This window comes from Simochromis diagramma, unplaced genomic scaffold (assembly GCF_900408965.1).
Source record: "Simochromis diagramma unplaced genomic scaffold, fSimDia1.1 OVJJ01000361.1, whole genome shotgun sequence".
NCBI lineage: Eukaryota > Metazoa > Chordata > Actinopteri > Cichliformes > Cichlidae > Simochromis > Simochromis diagramma.
In genome coordinates, this window is record NW_024386860.1 from 12,471,291 (window position 1) to 12,489,688 (window position 18,398).

Sequence of the window (18,398 nt, forward strand, 5' to 3'; positions counted from 1 at the left end):
CATGTACGCGTGTACTGGCTTTGCTCGTGCATGCGAGTTCATAAGTGTTTAATTTGCGTTTTATTTAATGAAACCCTTTAGTGTTTTAATTAAACTGTTTTTAAGGATTGTATAGGTCACAGGGCTCTGTTATTTAGACATAGGTGATTTAATTTAACTAGTTTAGGAGCATTTCATTGTTGTTGTTGTTCACTGAGTCTTACTGTTGCAGTATGTTTGTGTGACTAGTAGATAGTTATAGGGGTAGTTCCATTAAAGGAACATTGACTAGTGACTAGGTGTGAATATGTGTCTTTTTTAGAAGTATCACAAGAAAAGTTTATTTCTAAAGGGATAAATGTGTGTCCTCGGATGCTCTAAAAAAGTGGAAACTATGGAGGTACATTTGGGATGTGTGTGCTGGGATGCTCTTGATAAGGAAGCCTCTTTTTTTGTTTTATAACTTGTTTTGCTGTAACGAGTCTTACTGTTACAGAATGTGGCTACTAGATAATTACAGGGGGTTGATACAGTGCTAGTGTGGCTAGGTGTGAATATGTGGTTTTAGAAGTATCACAAGAAAAGTTTATTTCTAAAGGAATACATGTTGTTTGTGGTGCTCTATTTAAAAACTAGTAGTCTCTGTCTCTTTCAGAGCGCAAAAGAATAATGAAATGCCCCTAAAGCAGTTAAATCATCTATGTGTAATCATCATTGAGTCTTACTGTTGCAGTGTGTTTGTGACTAGTAGATAATTATAGGGCTAGTTGCATTAAAGAAACAAGGAGCAAAAAAAGTGCAGGTATATTACTACTGTTATCATTACAATAAGCCACTAAATCACAACACTAAAATATAATACTATTGTTTTTTTGTAAACAGAGTGAAATTGTTTAATTTCTTGTCTGCAGGACTGTCCTTGTCCACACTGGTGTCTTCCAACTGGAAAATAAAGAGCAGCTAAAGATGTAGTAGAGAACTGCAGTTAATAAAAAGCCAGACCCAGGTATCAGATGCTGTCTGGGTGGAAACCTCACAACAGCGCTCAGCCAACATATATCAAGCATGTGTGTAGATGTTTTAAGTTAAATCATTTGAATGAGCCGATTTGCACATGTGGTATTGTCAGAGATATATCATCTTCTGCTGTATTTCTCAGAATCGTATAAAACAGAACGCCTGATTTTGCTCCAGCAGGCTTCCACTGTCATACCGAACAAGGTAAGACATCTAAAATTTATTTATTTTAAGACATACTCCTGTATGATAACTACTAATAATGAATTGCTGTGTGACCTATTTTTACCTGACAGGTGCAGAAAAAAATCTTGGAAGTTATTTCTGAGCTCTGAATTCTAAACGTCAAAAACAGCTTACTGTGTAAGAAAGTTTTCTTTGATATATCTATTGCTTCTCGTCTTACTGGGGATATTTTACATGACTCTTTGACTGTGGTCAGTGTGAAGGTTTATTTTTTAGGGTAGAAACACTTCAATAAGTTAGTACTTTTCAACATCTGCCCTTCTTTTAATTAAATTACAAGTTTAATATAGTATAAATAAAACATTTCAGGGGATGCCTTGATATTTTGAGTTTGTGATTTTGGCATATTGTGCACTTTCAGCCATAAAATATATCACGTTTGATGTATGTCATTTGATCGTTTTGTTTCTCAATTTATTTATTTATTTGTTCTTTATTTTCAAAAAATGTGATGTTAAATAGAACCACTTCACCTTTAAAGCTATTATCAAAAATGTTTTTTACTACTTAATTGATTATCCAATATGTTCAACATGATTAACTGTTCTGCTGTGTTCTCTGTTCATCCTGTCATATTCCCATTACAGAAAAAATGAGGCAGCCGATCCTGCTTGTGATTCTTCAGCTGGCGGTCCTACTAATAGAGACTTATGGTGATGTAAGGACTTGTATTATATTTTTAATCTCACACTATATCAGTTCTTTTCTTCTGTTATTATGCAAAATGTAAAGAAATGATTTTATGTCACTTTGAGTTTATAATGTCCTTATATTACATTAGAAAATGAAACCAAAAACAAGAGAACAACAATTGCTATAATCTGTAACAATTTCAACTAACATCTTTCTTTCATCCACAGTTCACCTTTGGAGATATAATTGCCATCAAACGTTTACCCACCAAAAAGAAAGGTCTCTTTAAGCATTATGCTATTTATGTGGGTAATGAACCTTTTGATGGTAAAAAAAACAAAGCATGACATATTTGAATTTAAAGGCAAGTGTATTTGATCTGAATATAAAATAATACAGCTTTACAAACAGTTACTAATAATAAAAAAACATGGCAATTTCTTGATGAGCAACATAGTAAAATATCATGTTGTAGTAAAGCTATGTGCTTGTCATTGTAACTGTTATATTTATAGTCATTATCCTCCATAGAGAAAGCTCTTTGAAAAAGTTTTTATTACAAAGATGTTAATAAAGGGGAACAGTTACCTCATAGTTTGCTCAAGATGAATACAACCAACAATTGTCACAAACTCACTTCTGAGACCTCAGAACTAATGGAATGTAATGGTGTTGGTCAAGAAATGCCTCCTATTCAAAAGCTACTGTAGCCTAGTAAAATTACATCTCTCATTTTTTTGACAGCAGCATATTTGTATTTCAAACTGTGTTTCTGTTTATTTATTCTCTAGGTACGGTTGGCGAGGCAGTTAAGGGTCTAATAACGGGCAAACAGGCACCCATTGCCAACTGTCTTTTCAGTACACTGAACATGAACTCAAAACCTTTCGTGGATAACTACCTTGACAATCTTAAGGGGTACAAAGTAGGCACTAAAGATGAAATAAAGAAACGAATTGAAGAGAAGTATAGGGACTGTGGATCCTATAAGCCCAGGAAAAACAACTGTGAACACCTTGCTACATATGTGCGCTATGGAGTGAGAATTTCAATTCAGGTAAGTCACTTAGGTAGGAGGCACTTAGTTTGCAAGCACATTTCTTCATTACATGATTTTACATTTTTTAATTTTGCACAACATATTGCTAGTTAATGATGTCCAAGGGTTTAAGTCCAAGTTATACTGTTTAGTCTTAGGTTTTATTTTTTTCTATGTTTCTGAGTTATTTGTATCTCTAGTTTATGGTTTCTTGTGTGTGAGGTTCCTCTTGTGTCTGCCTCATGCCTTTGTCTCTTGTGAGAGTCTGTCATGTCACAAGTCTGTCTTGTTCCCATGTCCCTGCCCCAGTGTCACGCCTGTGTTCATCCGTTCATCCCAGTGCTCCTATTTAATTTTGCCAGTCTCTCATCCTGTGTTCGGTGTATTCAGTTTTGCTTCCCCCGTCTTGATATGTTTAATCATTCCAGCTGTGTTCCCAATGTTCTTCCGCTTCCCTTGTCATCCCTCAGGGTATATATTGTCTTTCTCTCTCTCTCAGTCACTTGTCGGTGTGTCTATTAACACTCCCTCGTGTCTCCATGTTTCCACGATATTTCCAAGTCTCTTCTGTAGCTTTCCCAGTTTAGTTTTTTCATGATTAGTCCTCCATTTTATTTCGGTTTCCTGTTTTGTTTATGTTAGATATCAGCCACGCTCATTTATTGTTAAGTCTAGTCCATGCTGTGTGTGTTTGGGTCCTCACTAAAAAAAAGCACACGATCTGCAGCTGCAGATCATGACAGACAGAGGGTTAAGCTGCCTTTGTTTTCATGGCATTCACAAATGTCCTGAAAATAAGCTGGCTCATGTTGCTCTAGAATAGCAAAAAATACAAATAGAATTACCTCCCAACCAGCAGCTTGTTTTGCAAATAGCTTAAATTAACAGACATTCATTTATATGCAAAAGTATCATTACTCCATAGCTTCTTTACGTGCCTGTTGATAGGAAGTATTTATTTGTTTTAAATGGAGAGCTAGTTCACAAAATGTAACTGGTCTTTATTTTTCCTCTTATTTACAGCATGGCGCTAAACTTGAAGGAAAGGCGAAAAATGATCCCAACATCAATGTTAAAGAAATACTGGAGAAAATAGGCAATAATGATGATTCACGTTGAGAATCTGGGTGTTCCATCAGCACTTCCGACCACACTTCCTACTGGATTTACGAGTAACAGTGTTCGTTGTTCCAACCCAGTCTGCATCTGTGTATCCCTCATTTAACAGGAAGTCTTACATGAAATAAAGAAGAGAAAATGTGTTTTATTGGTGTTTTAGATTTTATTAGTGAATGGCGTGTCAAGCTCCCCAAGCAACACAACTATATAAAAAAATCTAAAGTAGAAATAAAGCGGTTCTACAAAATACACCGATGAGTCTTCACAAGCAAGTTTGATGCTCCCATCTAATGTGTGGTGGTGAAAATGACCAGAAAGACCTTCAGGCTCTTACTTAGACATTTTACGGCAATCCAAAAAATGAAACAAGTAAAATAATTAGACAAAGAAAATGAACAAATATCCACAAATGAAGTCCAGTACTGAGGAAATGTTTCATAGTTTTAGAAAATTAAATGGAAAATTGTCATATTCAGTCAAGATGGTTTATTCTATCAGCTGAATTTCTCCCAGTGTCACAAAATAGTAATAGATAATGCATCATCTTCAGTCAAGCTGTGATATATCTGATGTATATAAAGCATTTTAATATTGAGGCTCATAAAAAACAGTAGAATGAAAAGGGGAAAAAAACTGTATACAAGGGAGTTAAATAGAGAGTCAACATAAAGTTTTAGTAGAATTTTGCCATATCCATATAAATCTGGGATTAGCCCTTGGTTTACTGTACTACAAATTTGGTTCACTTCTTCCCAGAGTACACTGGTAACTTGTGGTGAATCTAACCTGGAGTTTAGGTTTCAGACTAGAAATCAACACATAGGGTGAGTTAGATACAAATTTCATCATCACATCCCTAAAACTAATTATCAGCAACAATAAAAATGTATTTTCCTATTATTTTCTGATATTGCCTTCCAATGTTATATTTTGCCAATTTGTCTACACTCTAAAAAGCGGTTCATCAGACCTGTTACCACCACTTGATTAAATGCAGGACTGTAAGAGAAAATAAGTAATGCTACTATTTAGCACTGTAATTTAGCCGTTCTGAACTTAAGCATAGGAGTGGATAAGACTTATGAAGTTTCATGTGACAAAACACGATCATATAAGGATGAATAACACACAAAGCATGAATAACGTTTTGCTATCTGCTTCTATCTAATTTCAATCACAGTGTTTTTTCTGTGAGAAGGATAAAAATAGGCAGAGTGCTTCTTTTTTTGTCTGTCTCTCATTTTATGTCTTTATAAAACTTGCAAAATGCTATACATTATATTACATTGTAAATTATTTTGGTTACTATTGTGATACAGTTTAAGTAAGTATTGTTTTTAATCTCAAGAGCTGTATCCATTGTTGTTACCTTTTTAAGACATCAAGTTGTGTGAAATATTATTCAAATGATTCACACAATCTATGCCAGGATGATACTGTCGGAATCTACTTGAAATTAAGACTTTATTTGTGCATAGATAAACTTCATTTATTATTAAAAAAATACTAAATGATTATTGTGGTGGATTATCTGTCTTTACTATCAATTTTAAGGAAGTTTAAAATATTAGTGAAGCTTGACAATTGTTTTTAATAATGATTGAAGTTTCCTATAGCAATTTTTTTTCTGTTTGTGTGGTCTACAGATAAAGGAAGAGATCAGTAACTGTTCAGAATAACTGTAAGCCTTGAATCTACCTTTATAGCTAAACTTGACCACTACACCCCAAAACTAATGGCTATAGTTCATCAAGAGGATGAGCTAAAGGAGTGAGAATCAGGCAGATCACTGAGGTATGAATATTATTTAGACTGGCTATTTGTTGGTGATGACCCACAGCACAATACAGTTGAAATACACAGGGAAGTAGCCATCCGCTGCCTTGTTGCATAGCTTGGAGAGAAGGAAGAAGACTTTTCATGGAGTTTGGTGTAAGTAATTCAGCATTTGAACAAAAATTAAATCCACACTGATCATAGTCTGGATTTACACAGTTGTCATATTACTCTAAACCTGGCTTGAACATGAACTGTTGTACCGTTGTATTATATTGAAATCTCTGATTATTCAATTTGAATTATTCTTAGCCACAGTAATAGGTCATCCAACTAATTAGGTTGCTTTTGTAGGTAACTTTGTAATATTTGCAATTCAAATGCATTCCAACTGAATCGAGATTTGCAAATGTGAAAAGGGTTGACCACATTTGCAAGCAGCTGGAGGATATGCCTTTGTGTTCCCTTAAGGTTTTGTGAAGGTTATTTGTCTATAACCTTCAGACAACCTTCATGGTAAACATCACAGAACGTGTAACCTTAAGCAAATGTTCATTTGCTGGAAAGTGAACCACCTTCGTGATATCCCACAGAAAAGCAAGATGTAAGTTAACCCTGAAGTTACCTGGATAATACAAAATCCTCTTTTGTAGTACAGGCATCAGATAGTTTCTGTATTATATACAATGCAAAACTCAAGAAAAGGTCTATTTCCACTTGTCCACATAGAAATGTTTTTTCCAGATCATATGGTACCCTGCTGAGTCCCGTCGCCACAAGCCTTGATCATGCTGTCCACATCCAAGAGTCTCCTGGGATTGGAATGATATCAATTTGGTCATGCTAGTGAGTCCAAGAGTCCATGCTGATGTCCTTGTTTTTTTGCTACATTACAAAGCACCAATTACAGAAGTGCCCCAGGCAAATGGAACAGTTGTGTTCAAATCAAAAGCAAGCAACATATTTAAAAACAAACAAACTTCGGCGCCATGAGCAGGCAGCGGATGATAGCAATCCAGCAAAACTCAGTGTCTTTTTTTTCTACGGTATATTGTTTTGCTTATTGACTCTTTTACCTCAAAGTGTATATACTCCCCTTAGCCCAGTCTTTATATTTATTCTTACTCTTACTATATTTATTGTTGTTCTTTTACACTGAATGGAACTGGAGCCCCGTCGTCTCATCTCTCTATATACTGTACTGTATATAGCAGAGATGACAGAGTTTACTATGACTTCGATTACGTGCCTTCATTTATGCTGCGCAATTTTTAACTAGGAAAAGAAGTCTCACCTTTTCTTTGAGCTGTTACGAACAAAATGAAAAGTCATGTACTCTGTCCTTACACGAGACAGCAGCAGAAATAATTATTGGTCGTCAGTTGTGCAACATCACCTTGTAATATATACAGGTAATATGGTGTTCAGTGTTGTTTTGAAGTAAACATACACTGACAATATTATATTGCTTCTTGATGTGGTTAATTTTTTCCAAGTTTCAATGTCATCTGTTCTGTGAAAATGTCAAAAATAAAATGGAGTAACCTGCTGGAAACTGACAAAACATCTATAAGAATGCACAAACAGACCTAAACAGATCCAAATTTTGTTGTAAGACTCATATATATATATATATATATATATATATATATATATATATATATATATATACACACATATACACACACACACACAACATGCAACACTTTTGAATATCCAAAAAAAGTTTATTTATTTATCAACAACATTTATTTGCTGTAAGATAAATCAGATATAATTAAAATGTTCAAACCAAATATTGGAAAAAATACTGAAACTAATTTAAGTTTTTATAAGTCATGTCAAGAAGCATCCATAGGGAAGTAACTAGTGTGTTTTTGAATTGGGGGAAGAGCAATTTAAGTCTTGTGACATGCCTACAGTAAGGAGGACAGGAATGCATTACAAGTAAAGTACTTTTGTCTGACAATAAACAGCATAACAACTACAAGTTGAGTGATAGGAATGAATTCATCCACAAATAAACGGTTACAGGGAACCCAGTTTTTTCCTATATGACTGGGTTCGTATCAGTGACAGTATTACTATGTTCTGGCACCACCAGCATTAGCAGGGAGACAAACCTGCCTTCAATATTTTACCACCTGCAGTGACTATTTCTGGAATTGTTAATGTACTGTTTCTTACACTTTTGAGGATTTCTTACATCAGGTTAGATTATCAACGTTATATCACCTGATTCAAATAAATTAAATGTTTAAAAAAAGAAAGAAAGAAAGAAATGTGATGATGCCGTTGCCTCACATATCTGACACTCCCACCACAGTGCAGTGTTTTTCCACTTTTGTCATCTGAACGTATGCTGACAATCACTATTCCACAGGTCGGATTCCTTTGGCCTCTTCCATCTTTCTCAGGGTCTCATCCCACTGGGTGAACTGCTTGGACAACAGGAACATCTGCCAATCAAAAGGTCAGTTGTCAGTGGGTGGAGCTTTAGCTCAGCAACAACTTGTGTATTCTGAATTTCTCCATGACTGACCAAAGTAGCTATAGATATAAAACTTTGGTAGTTTGCTAATTAAGTTTAAGATGTTTTTGTTTGCCCTTTTTTGCCCTATTTTGTTTACCCTAAGAATATACTTATAGCTTTGTTCTCATAATCATTGGAATTTAAAAATTGAAGTGTACCATTTTGTTGTATTCTTCAAAAAGCTTCTTAACTTCCTGTGACTGAACCTCACTTTGGTCCTGTAAAACAAACAGAATAATATTTACACATAAAACCTAGTGAGAGACAAACCCACAGGAGTAGATGGAGAAAGAAAGAAAGGGCTACCTGCTGTTTGATGTGAATCTGTGATAAGCGCTGCAGCTTGGTGGCATGTTCTGGTACATCTGTGAACAAAAAAACAAGACCTGATGAGGTAAAACATGGAATACTACAATAGGCACATCTATCACCCATTTAAAACAGGCTGAAAACCCTGGCTAAAAGTAGATAACAAAACTAAGCATAAGATCCCTCCAAAATGATGCCAGGAATTTAAAAAAAAAGACAAAACAGACATTGTTTTGTTGGGTATTAATGTGTCCTACAAAGTGAAACTCACCTCTGATGTAGGTGCTGTCCAGCAGTGGCTGCAGGTTGCTGACCTGTTCCAGTAAAGCAGCCTGCGAAAGCAAGAAGTCCTCCTCTGCAAAGAGACAGAGCAAGAAATGGATTCAGCTTCTACTTGTTTACAATATATATAAAAAATTTAATACCAATACAATTTGCACATATAGCAATCGACATTAAAGTTAATGCCCGTGTATGCCTCAGTAATATTAGTTTTCATTTGAATTTTTAAGAGTTCTTACCTGCAAGGATGAACTCCAGCTTCATGGCATCAGGCACAGTGATGTGGTCTGTGAACTCGGGGTCCAAGTACTTTAAGAGGTCCTCAACTGCACCACAACACCAATGAGCATGATTAAAAGTTCAATCGGCTAAGTCTAAAATCTAAATAATGGAAAAAAATTCTGCAAGAACTTTTGGTGTCTCGAAGATTAAAGGTTGTCACAGAAATTTTGAGCCCTTTCAAGTTTTTAATTTTCAGTAGCCACATTACTAAACACATCAGTTTATAAAGGTATTAGTGATATGCATCTAGGGCTGGGCGATATGACCCAAAATTCATATCTCGATATTTTTTAGCTAGATGGCGATATACGATATATATGTCGATATTTTTTTTTTTAAAGCCATAAGGTAAGAACAAAAAGAGAGTTTAGTCAAAGCTGTGTCCCAGATGTCACACAGGCACTTTTATTAACATACAGCATAGATGTACATGAAGAAATTACTCAAAAATAAATTATGAGCATTTATTAAATAATAATGCTCCATAAATAAAAGAAAACAATGTTGTTTTTGCGCATAACAAAAAGCTCACAATTGTGCAGTCAAAATGTAAACTAAAAGACGATGAGCATAATAACAAAGACAGACAGATTTCACAGCTGCTCTATTCCCAAGTTCTACTGCGTGACTGACAGCCTTGAGTTTGAAATCCTCTTTGTAACCATGTCTCTTGTTAACAGGTGACATTTATGGTCCTTATACACACACAATACGGTAATATTACGTTGAAGCACAGTACGTATCACTCCGCGAGTTCCAGACTACGGTAGCCGTAATGCTCCGACAATCCATCAAGCGGTGCAGCTCCGTAGCTTACCAAAGTCGTACTAAAACATTTTTTGACAGATTGCTGAGCGCCGTGTACCACATAAAATCGGTTGGCGGTCAGTAAGCACAACCAGAATTCATACATAAGGCGCGCTGTCGATTTTGGAGAAAATGAAAGGATTTTAGGCCATGCAGCCCGTTAGCGCGGTTAGCTCGCTAACACGTTGACGCCGTCCAGCCCCACGCACGGGGCGATCCGCGGTAACTCGTTAACGGAGATTTGCCGTGTCCATCTTGTCGCTGCCTGCAGGTGAAGCTATGAAGGAGGGGGAGTTGTGTTCGGTGAAGGAGAGGCGAGGCCGATTAACGTTGCGTAGAGACAAAAGTGGACGAAAGAGAGGCAAACTTGCGGCTCCACAAGTATAATTATAACGTAACATAGACTATATCGATATAAAGGATATTGTCACATCTTATATCTCGTATGAAAATATATCGATATTTTTAAAAAAAACCTCGATATATCGCCCAGCCCTATATGCATCTTAATGGTTAAGATAGTATTTGAAGAAAATGAAACTCTAAACAAAAAAATAAATTACTGTATGTATCCGTGTATAATACGAATAACCACATCAGTGTAAAGTAGTTGCTAATTTTGAGTAATGTTAAAATATTATTTCACAAAAATACAACAAGCCAGTAATCTAAAGTGTAGGGGCTGAGAGATTGACAGAGTGTGTGACTCACTCTTCTTGTGCAGAATCTTTACTCGTTCTCTCTTATTGGCCGTGTTAGTCAGACCGGCCTGAATCCTGGCCAATGACTCTGCACACTGCAGGGGAAAAAGTTAGTGGTTATCATCCAGATAGCAAGGTTTTTTTTTTTTTTTTGTTGCTTTTTGTTTTTTGGTGGTGTGATATAGAGGAATATGCTAGCACATAAAATGCATACAAGAGTCAAGTTTATATGACATTGGGAGATATAGAAGGTACCAACAAAACCTAATGGCATTTTAAAACAAATCTTTTCTACTCATGCTTATGAGGACTGGAATCTTATTATCCTAAAAGAAATGTGAGAATTAGCATGATGCAGGCTAAATATATGCTGTCTGTATATTCTATATATTCCCTTACTACATTTAAGGTCTTATTTGGCTTTTTGCAGTACATATTGGATAATGGTCTCCACAGATGACCATTGGAAAGCAGTATTACATCACATGTCACAGGCTGTGCAGCATCAGGACCAGAAGCAAAAACAAGCATTCTCTTCTTCACCTCTCTTGTGCAATGTCTGTTACTTTGGATGGTTAAACCACGGGTATTTAAACTCATCCAACTTCACTACCCCTGCTCTTCCATATGACACCTGTCTCCTTATTCACATACATGCATTCTGTCTTGCTTCTTATGACTTTCATTCTTCGTCTCTCCAGTAGAGGTACATACTACCTTTTGCTTTTCTAAATTTAGAAAGCATTTTAAATCGTATTACTGTTTTAGTCGTTTAGCTTCTTGTAGTGCTGTCTTACAGGAACCTCATTCCTTAGTTTCGTTCCCTCTTATGCTACTTCATGTCTTGAAATGGCAATAATACTCTCAAATCTTTGAATTTAAACTATATTAAGCCTAACAGCACACTGTAGCAATATCTCCACCTTTGGAATTACAAAATCTAGTGGAAAACAAACCAACTTAAATGCCTCTTTGTAAGCCAGAAAGTTTTTTCCCAGATCACATGATACCCTGCTGAGTCCCCTCGCCTCAAAAAGCATCTCATCACTAGCTAGCCGAGGTTTCTTCGTTTAACCGTGTCAGACTATTGTATTGTTGATTATGATTAAGTTGAACAGACACAAAAGCACAGCGCCACAAAAACCAGGTTACAACGTACAGCTTTTTTAAATGTAAACAGATGAAAGCTAAATAACCAACAGTTATAAAAAATAAAGGAATAGCTTCTTGATGGGCAGGAAAGTAAATTTCTCATATTTGTGCGAAACTAAATTGAACAACTAAAACAACTTCTGCTAACATTCTAGTGTATAAATTTAAAAAAGGGCGTTTACTCACAACCAACGTTAGCTCCGCAAGGCTAACAACTAGCATATATACAGATATACGTAATATAAGCAAACCTTTGCAGGTTTTCCGCTCTTGTTTTTTCTCTCGCCATATATACGACTCTCTAACGCCCGGAGACGCATTTCCAGGTTATCCATCTCAGTTGTTTTATCCATTCCCGGAGCTGCCGATGAACACAACAGATCCCAAACAGGCGGAGGAGAAGGGTTTTTTTTTTTTTCGTTTTTTTTTTTTCAGGCGGAGGAGAAGTACGTAGTTGAGAAGGGCCGTCGCATACTGATGATGTGTCGCCCCCGGTTCTCTTTACCACTCGGCTATTTGGTGGGGGATGGATGCAAAACCTACAACGCTTTAAAATACTTTAAGCATTTAATATTTATTTTTAAAATTTTAGTGTCTTTTTCAACGTAAAATTGCAGATCATTTGGTATGTTTCTGTAGTTGGTTTAGTAAAGATAGCTGTCGCCAGTGGTCGCTGTTTTGCGGTAAACGGGATATTTTTGCTGTTTTTCCGGTGTCAGCGGGGGAATGACAACATAGGCCCCTTTTCCATTCAATATATCTACAAAATATCGACTAAAAAGTAAGCCTTACCCATCTCCTTCTCATAGAGTAAGAATTTCTGTCTGTGGGAAATATTATCATTACCTTTGTAATTGGACTTTAAACATTTCTTTATTATGTTTCCATTGGTTAAGTTAGCCTACTTAGCCCTCGAGCTAACATCAGTTTTTGCTCTACAGCTGCGTAGTTCGACAATTTTGGAGTTCCTTTGGAGGTCTAAGAGATAGGTAGCGACCTATCACTGAACTGTAACCTAGAAATAACTTCACTGGCAATTTACTTAAGAGATATCTAAGTTACTCAAACCTGAAGTGCGCCAACGTGGTGCTAGCTTAACTTGCACTGGTTATTGAACTGAGGTTCAGCGTTTGAAGGATGCTGAAAGTTTTGTCAGTGTTTGCCTGTTAGCCATGCTCCGATCTTTTGCTGACAGTAGGACGGTTTTATCTCTTCTGAAGCAGGCATCTGTTTGGGGAATTCATTCTTTATGTGCCACTGGGAGCAGCAGCATGGCAGATGACAAGGACGTGTTGAGAGACGTTTGGTTCGGCCGGATACCCACCTGCTTCACTCTGAACCAGGATGAGGTTACTGAGAGGGAAGCCGAGGCTTATTATGTAAGTACAGTTGTTCTCATCTAACATGATGCAAAATCTAGGCCTGACTTAACTTTTGTTTTTGGAGATTAATGCTTTCTGACGAAGCATGCTTCAAGGAAGTCCTTCAGACAACACAGTCAGAAGGAAGCCTCTTATTTAACTTTTGTAAGCCTGCTTACAGAAGGGTACATGACCCATATTCATAAGCATTCCGAGGATCCACTCAGCAGCAAGGAGTTCTAGGATAAGAATGATGTAAAAGAGTTGTCAAAGCAAAATGAAGGAACTAACTACCTCAGTGTGGAGGTGTAGCTGACCAGGCTGTGGCCTCACCTGAACCGAAAACATTAGTAAAATAGTCAAACCTACATAGATTATAGGTGTAGTTCTAAGTATCGTCTAACAAAGTGTTTTTCAAACATTTTGTTCTTGCTTGCGAAAATTACATTTCTTTATACTTCCAGGTAGCCAGACATTATTGCAGTTGCTTTTTTTGCTTTGGCTTTGAGTGGCGTTGAACACTGTGCCTCCTTTTGCTCTCATTTTCAGTACAGTCCCTGTAGCTGACCATTCTCAAAATAATATATATATATATATATATATATATATATATATATATATATATTTTTTTTTTTTTTTCTTTTTTTTTTTTTTTTTTTTTTTTTTAAACCACTTTACACCGTCCAATGAATCATACAAACATAAAAGAAGCAAAAAACCTAACTCAAGGGATGAATCACTGTTGTATCTATGTATAATAAATTTAGGAAGGAACCTGTTTTAAATTATATAATGTGTTGTTGGGGGAAAACAAATCATTTGTTCACATCACTTTATTTGAATCTATAAAAACTGCCAAGAGTAACACAGTTTGACAGGCATAAAATAGTATTTTTGCACCAATAAAGTGATTCACATATAACTATTAGGTGAAAACATGACTTACCTCAGCGTGGTGCACAGGAAAATGGTTAGGTAGGTGGAAGGCAGAATAGGAAATTGTAGGCCTAAAACACTATCTGGAGCAGATAAGAAGTATCTGAAATTCACACCCTTCAGAAATAGAAAAAAACCCCAGCAAAGATCTGACACAGTAGAGGTGCATGTATTCTTTCAGTTTGTCTATCTGCTGTTCACTGAAGCCTCATCAGAAATTAGTGGAAGGGTGGCTGTCAAGAAGCCATTCTTAAGGAAGGGAAACAGGGAGAAAAGGATGAGGTATGCCAAATTACACAAGAAATGGACTGAAAACACATATTATGGAGTGATAAATCCAAACTTGAAATCAAACTTTGTTAGTTTGTACAGAGGAGGTCAGGAAAGACGTAGAACAGTGTGTATCTGTAAAGCGCATTGGAGACTGTCACAGTTTCGGGCTACATTTCAGCCAGGTGTGTTGAGTATCTGGTCAAAATAGCTAGAATTATGATTGCAGAAAAATGCCATCAGATTTTGGTCCATTAGGAAAGCATCTGAGTGGCTATGATCCCACATAAAAAATGCAGTAGAAGGATACCTGAATAGACCAGATATACCAAATACAGATTTTTAGCTTGGTAGAAGTGTGGAAACTCAATGTATTTCCATGTATGTTTGCACTTTTTTCAATAACTTGCGGCTCCCATTTCCCATTAATCTAAAGAAAATACAAAGAAATGAGGGGTGGCTCATGACTTTTGTATATGTCTGCTGTATCAGTGTTTGTTACAGACTCAGTGGTTTACAAATAAATGAACAAGTAGACAAAAATCATATAGGATAAAAAACAAATACATATAGATATGTCTGTGAAGGTTCTCAGTCATCCAGGTCATCGTAGTCTAAGGAGCTTGCAAAGAAAAGTGTCTGGACTTCTTGAGTTGCTTGAAGACGTTTCACCTCTCATCTGAGAAGCTTCTTCAGTTCTAAGGTCAAATGGTGGAGAGTCCCAGATTTAAACCTAGTGGGAGTTTCCCCCCAAAGAGGGACAAATGACCCCCTGATGATCCTCTACCTAATCACATGAGCCAAGGTGTGAAAGCAGGTGTGGGTCACAATCAGCCAGGGTTTCGGGTGAGCTCATTGTGAAACCTGGTCCCCACCCTATCATGTGATTTCCTGAGGTCAGATGGCCCAGGATGTGAGTGGGCGTTAAGGCGTCTGGGAAGGGATCTCAAAACTGGATTATAGATGGCAGACAGTTGGTGTCGTAAACCACCGCCTCTGTTCAAAGATGGTCGCTCACAGTGGACGTAAATGGTTTCTTTCACTCCTCTTTCAAACCATCTGTCCTCTCTGTCCAAAATGTGAACGTTGGCATCCTCGAAAGAGTGACCTTTGTCCTCTAGATACAGATGAACTGCTGAGTCTTGTCCCGTGGAGGTGGCTCTTCTATGTTGTGCCATGCACTTGTGAAGTGGCTTTTTGGTCTCTCTGATGTAGAGGTCTGGGCATTCCTCGCTGCACTGTACAGCATACACCGCATTGTTAAGTTTGTGTTTAGGAGTTTTGTCTTTCGGGTGAACCAGTTTCACACCTGGACTTCCCTTAAGGAACACAATTGCACTTGCACTGCACACCAATTGGGAATCACTGACCTAATGTAATGGACATTTCAGTTGAATACACTAGCTTTTAGACAATATTTACACAATATTTGGAATTACAAACCAGTCTGTGCCAAAGTACAATGACATGCCTATAATTTTTGCTTGTGTTTATACACAGTTCTGGGATATTTTGTAAGTTACTCTGTTTATCTGTTTATCCTAAGGGAAATAAATGATGAGCTTTTAAAACTTACACCAGCAACACCGTGGCAATTTAAATTAAGTGTGTAATAGTTTGAGACTGTGAAAATGCTGTAAACGATAATGAGATCACTGTGGTTTAACAAATCAAAGTAATTACTGCTACACTGTAACTCCATTTTATGGTTTCTGACACTTCTGATACTACTATTTCTACCTTGTCTCAATCAGCTGCTGTACAGACTGTAAGAGAAAAAAAGATACAATTGCTCTGCTGTTTAAAGGCATCCAGCAAGTGGAGTGTTTTCTTGTATGAAACTAAGTACATTGATTGATTTGAGTTAATCAGCACACCATGAATATCAATATGGCAGCTTCAGTTTGTGTTTACTGATCTCTTATGCTAGTCTTTAGTGATAATTGGATCTTCTCAAAAAAAAAAAAGCAAACCAAAAAACCCCAAAACAAACCCATTAATTAACTCAAATATGTAAACTGTGAATTTGTTCCTCACTTGGAGGAAAAATGGTTGCTCTACACTTTGTCTTTCTACCATTTCCTTCTCTGCTGATGAGTCTCCTTCTAAAAGTCCTCCTGTCCACTGCTAACATTTTTTCACATTGAGAGTTCTTTCAAGGCCTGTGGTGCTTTGTGAAATTTTTTTACCTCTGTCAGGATTTATTTTTAGGGTAGAGCATACCGCAGTTATCACTAGTAGCTACTCTTAAGTCCTAAGAAGTCCTGTGAATACAGGCCATAGATTATGCAAATAATCTATTTTGTTTACAAGTCCCGACCAACATGTACTTCAAGTTTCAGGGTATCCATGTAAATTAAGTCTTAAGAGTCTTTGAATGTGGTTAATTCTAGTGAATTGAGGGATTGTGATCTAACAGCAGTTACTATGTAGTTGCCGTAGCTATGCCACATAGCTCACATGCACCACAAAAATGTACAACATGACGCTACAGTTACTCTATAGATTGTTGTCTGCTGTTATGTGACGTATATGATATGTCACAGTAAATGGAAAAAATAACAAAATAATTCATTCATTGTTTATAGGTGTCTTTAATTCACAACTGTGTGAGGACATTTTACTCATCTGTAATATTGGATGTTAATACACAAAGAACCAAGCAGACACACAATATAGCTGCTCATTATGTCATTAATGTGCACTTTCTAAATTTAGCCCACGGCTACCATGTAGTTCAGAGTAACAGACTGTCCCTTATTAATGCACCTCTTCCCCTGTTCTCTTGACTTTATCAGCTGCTGTTACCCAGAGTGAGCTACCTGACTCTGGTCACAGACAAGGTGAAAAAGCACTTCCTCAAAGTGATGAGAGCAGAGGATGTGGAGGAGATGTGGTTCGAGTACGAAGGAACGCCACTCAAATGGTGAGAGAATAACTGCTGTTGTTTGAACTCATTTCAATCAGTGCATCAATGGAGTTTTACTTTTCCAGTCATAAGATGGTGGTTTGGCATTCGTGGAAGACATATGTTAAAAGAACAGAATCTCATTCTCTGCTTATCATGTTTAAAGTTTGTTACTGTCATGATTCTTTTTATAGAAATGTCTACTGATGAAATGTCTTTTGGCTGATCCAGTTAGTTTATTGTCCTACTTTATAAGACTGACACCATATTACAGCTAGCAGTATTATCTGGAAACTGGGTTGGGGTTTAATGCTATATTTAGGCATCATCTTGAAAATAAATGTAGTCAAATCTCTTCATTGGGAATAAATAATCTATTTGATGTAATTGTCTTTTGTTTTGCTGCCTTGTGTAAACATATATGTTCTCTAAAGCGTTGTGCAGTCAGGACTATGTATTCATGCCACTATCAACTTAAGCATTCAGGAACAGCACAGAAGCTTTTGCCAGTATTTGCATTTCTTTTCTGCCTACTGACTGCTAAAATCAGAGCCAGTTATAAAGATGGAATTACAGCATGTAGCCACAAGATGTCAGTAGTGCAACACAAGTGATTAGCCTATTTCACAGCCTAAGTAATAGTAAATCGCTAAATAAAAAAGTAGTCATTAATTACTTGTTGTCATATAGAAAAGTAATTTTATCTTCTTAACCGTTATGATAACCAGTATGATTAGCATATGAGTACAAACATGAAATGCATGCATTATTTTAGGCTCTGATGAAGAAAAGCCTCTTCATTTCTGAAACATCGAAGCGTTTTAGAAACCCCTTTCTAAACACTGGAAGTTAGGATTAAAACTGTTATGATTATATGTTATGGTTAAACTTACCAAACCACTGCGCAAAAGAAAAAACATAGGATTATGTGAAACAAAGTCCTGATAAAATGATCTATGTAAAGATGTGACTAGACTCTCTAGTATAAGTCATAATCTTTAGTATAACTCACCAGCTGAAAGGCTTCTACAGGGGCCTGGATTTCAGT

General features: G+C 36.6%; 2 protein-coding genes across 4 annotated transcripts in view; one reads left to right on the forward strand and one right to left on the reverse strand.

The window, feature by feature from the left end:
- Nucleotides 1-7,537: 7,537 nt before the first annotated feature.
- dctn3 (dynactin 3 (p22)) lies at nucleotides 7,538-12,297 on the reverse strand. Its single transcript, XM_040030615.1, has 7 exons — nucleotides 12,127-12,297; nucleotides 10,734-10,818; nucleotides 9,173-9,259; nucleotides 8,923-9,006; nucleotides 8,649-8,707; nucleotides 8,501-8,560; nucleotides 7,538-8,268 (listed from the first exon to the last, which is right to left on the reverse strand). Exons 1-7 carry the CDS (start codon nucleotides 12,226-12,228, stop codon nucleotides 8,182-8,184), a joined length of 564 nt encoding a protein of 187 aa, XP_039886549.1. The 5' UTR covers nucleotides 12,229-12,297; the 3' UTR covers nucleotides 7,538-8,181.
- Nucleotides 12,298-12,378: 81 nt separating this feature from the next.
- atg5 (ATG5 autophagy related 5 homolog (S. cerevisiae)) overlaps nucleotides 12,379-18,398 on the forward strand; it is a 46,683-nt gene continuing 40,663 nt past the window's right edge. Inside the window, exons 1-3 of one of the 3 annotated variants that reach the window (XM_040030614.1) lie at nucleotides 12,379-12,656; nucleotides 13,096-13,254; nucleotides 17,241-17,368. In XM_040030614.1, coding sequence (XP_039886548.1) covers nucleotides 13,147-13,254; nucleotides 17,241-17,368 — 236 coding nt within the window. In that variant the 5' untranslated portion in view covers nucleotides 12,379-12,656; nucleotides 13,096-13,146. The remainder of the gene's footprint in view (nucleotides 12,657-13,095; nucleotides 13,255-17,240; nucleotides 17,369-18,398) is intronic. The other 2 variants (XM_040030611.1, XM_040030612.1) reach the window with 2 other exon arrangements.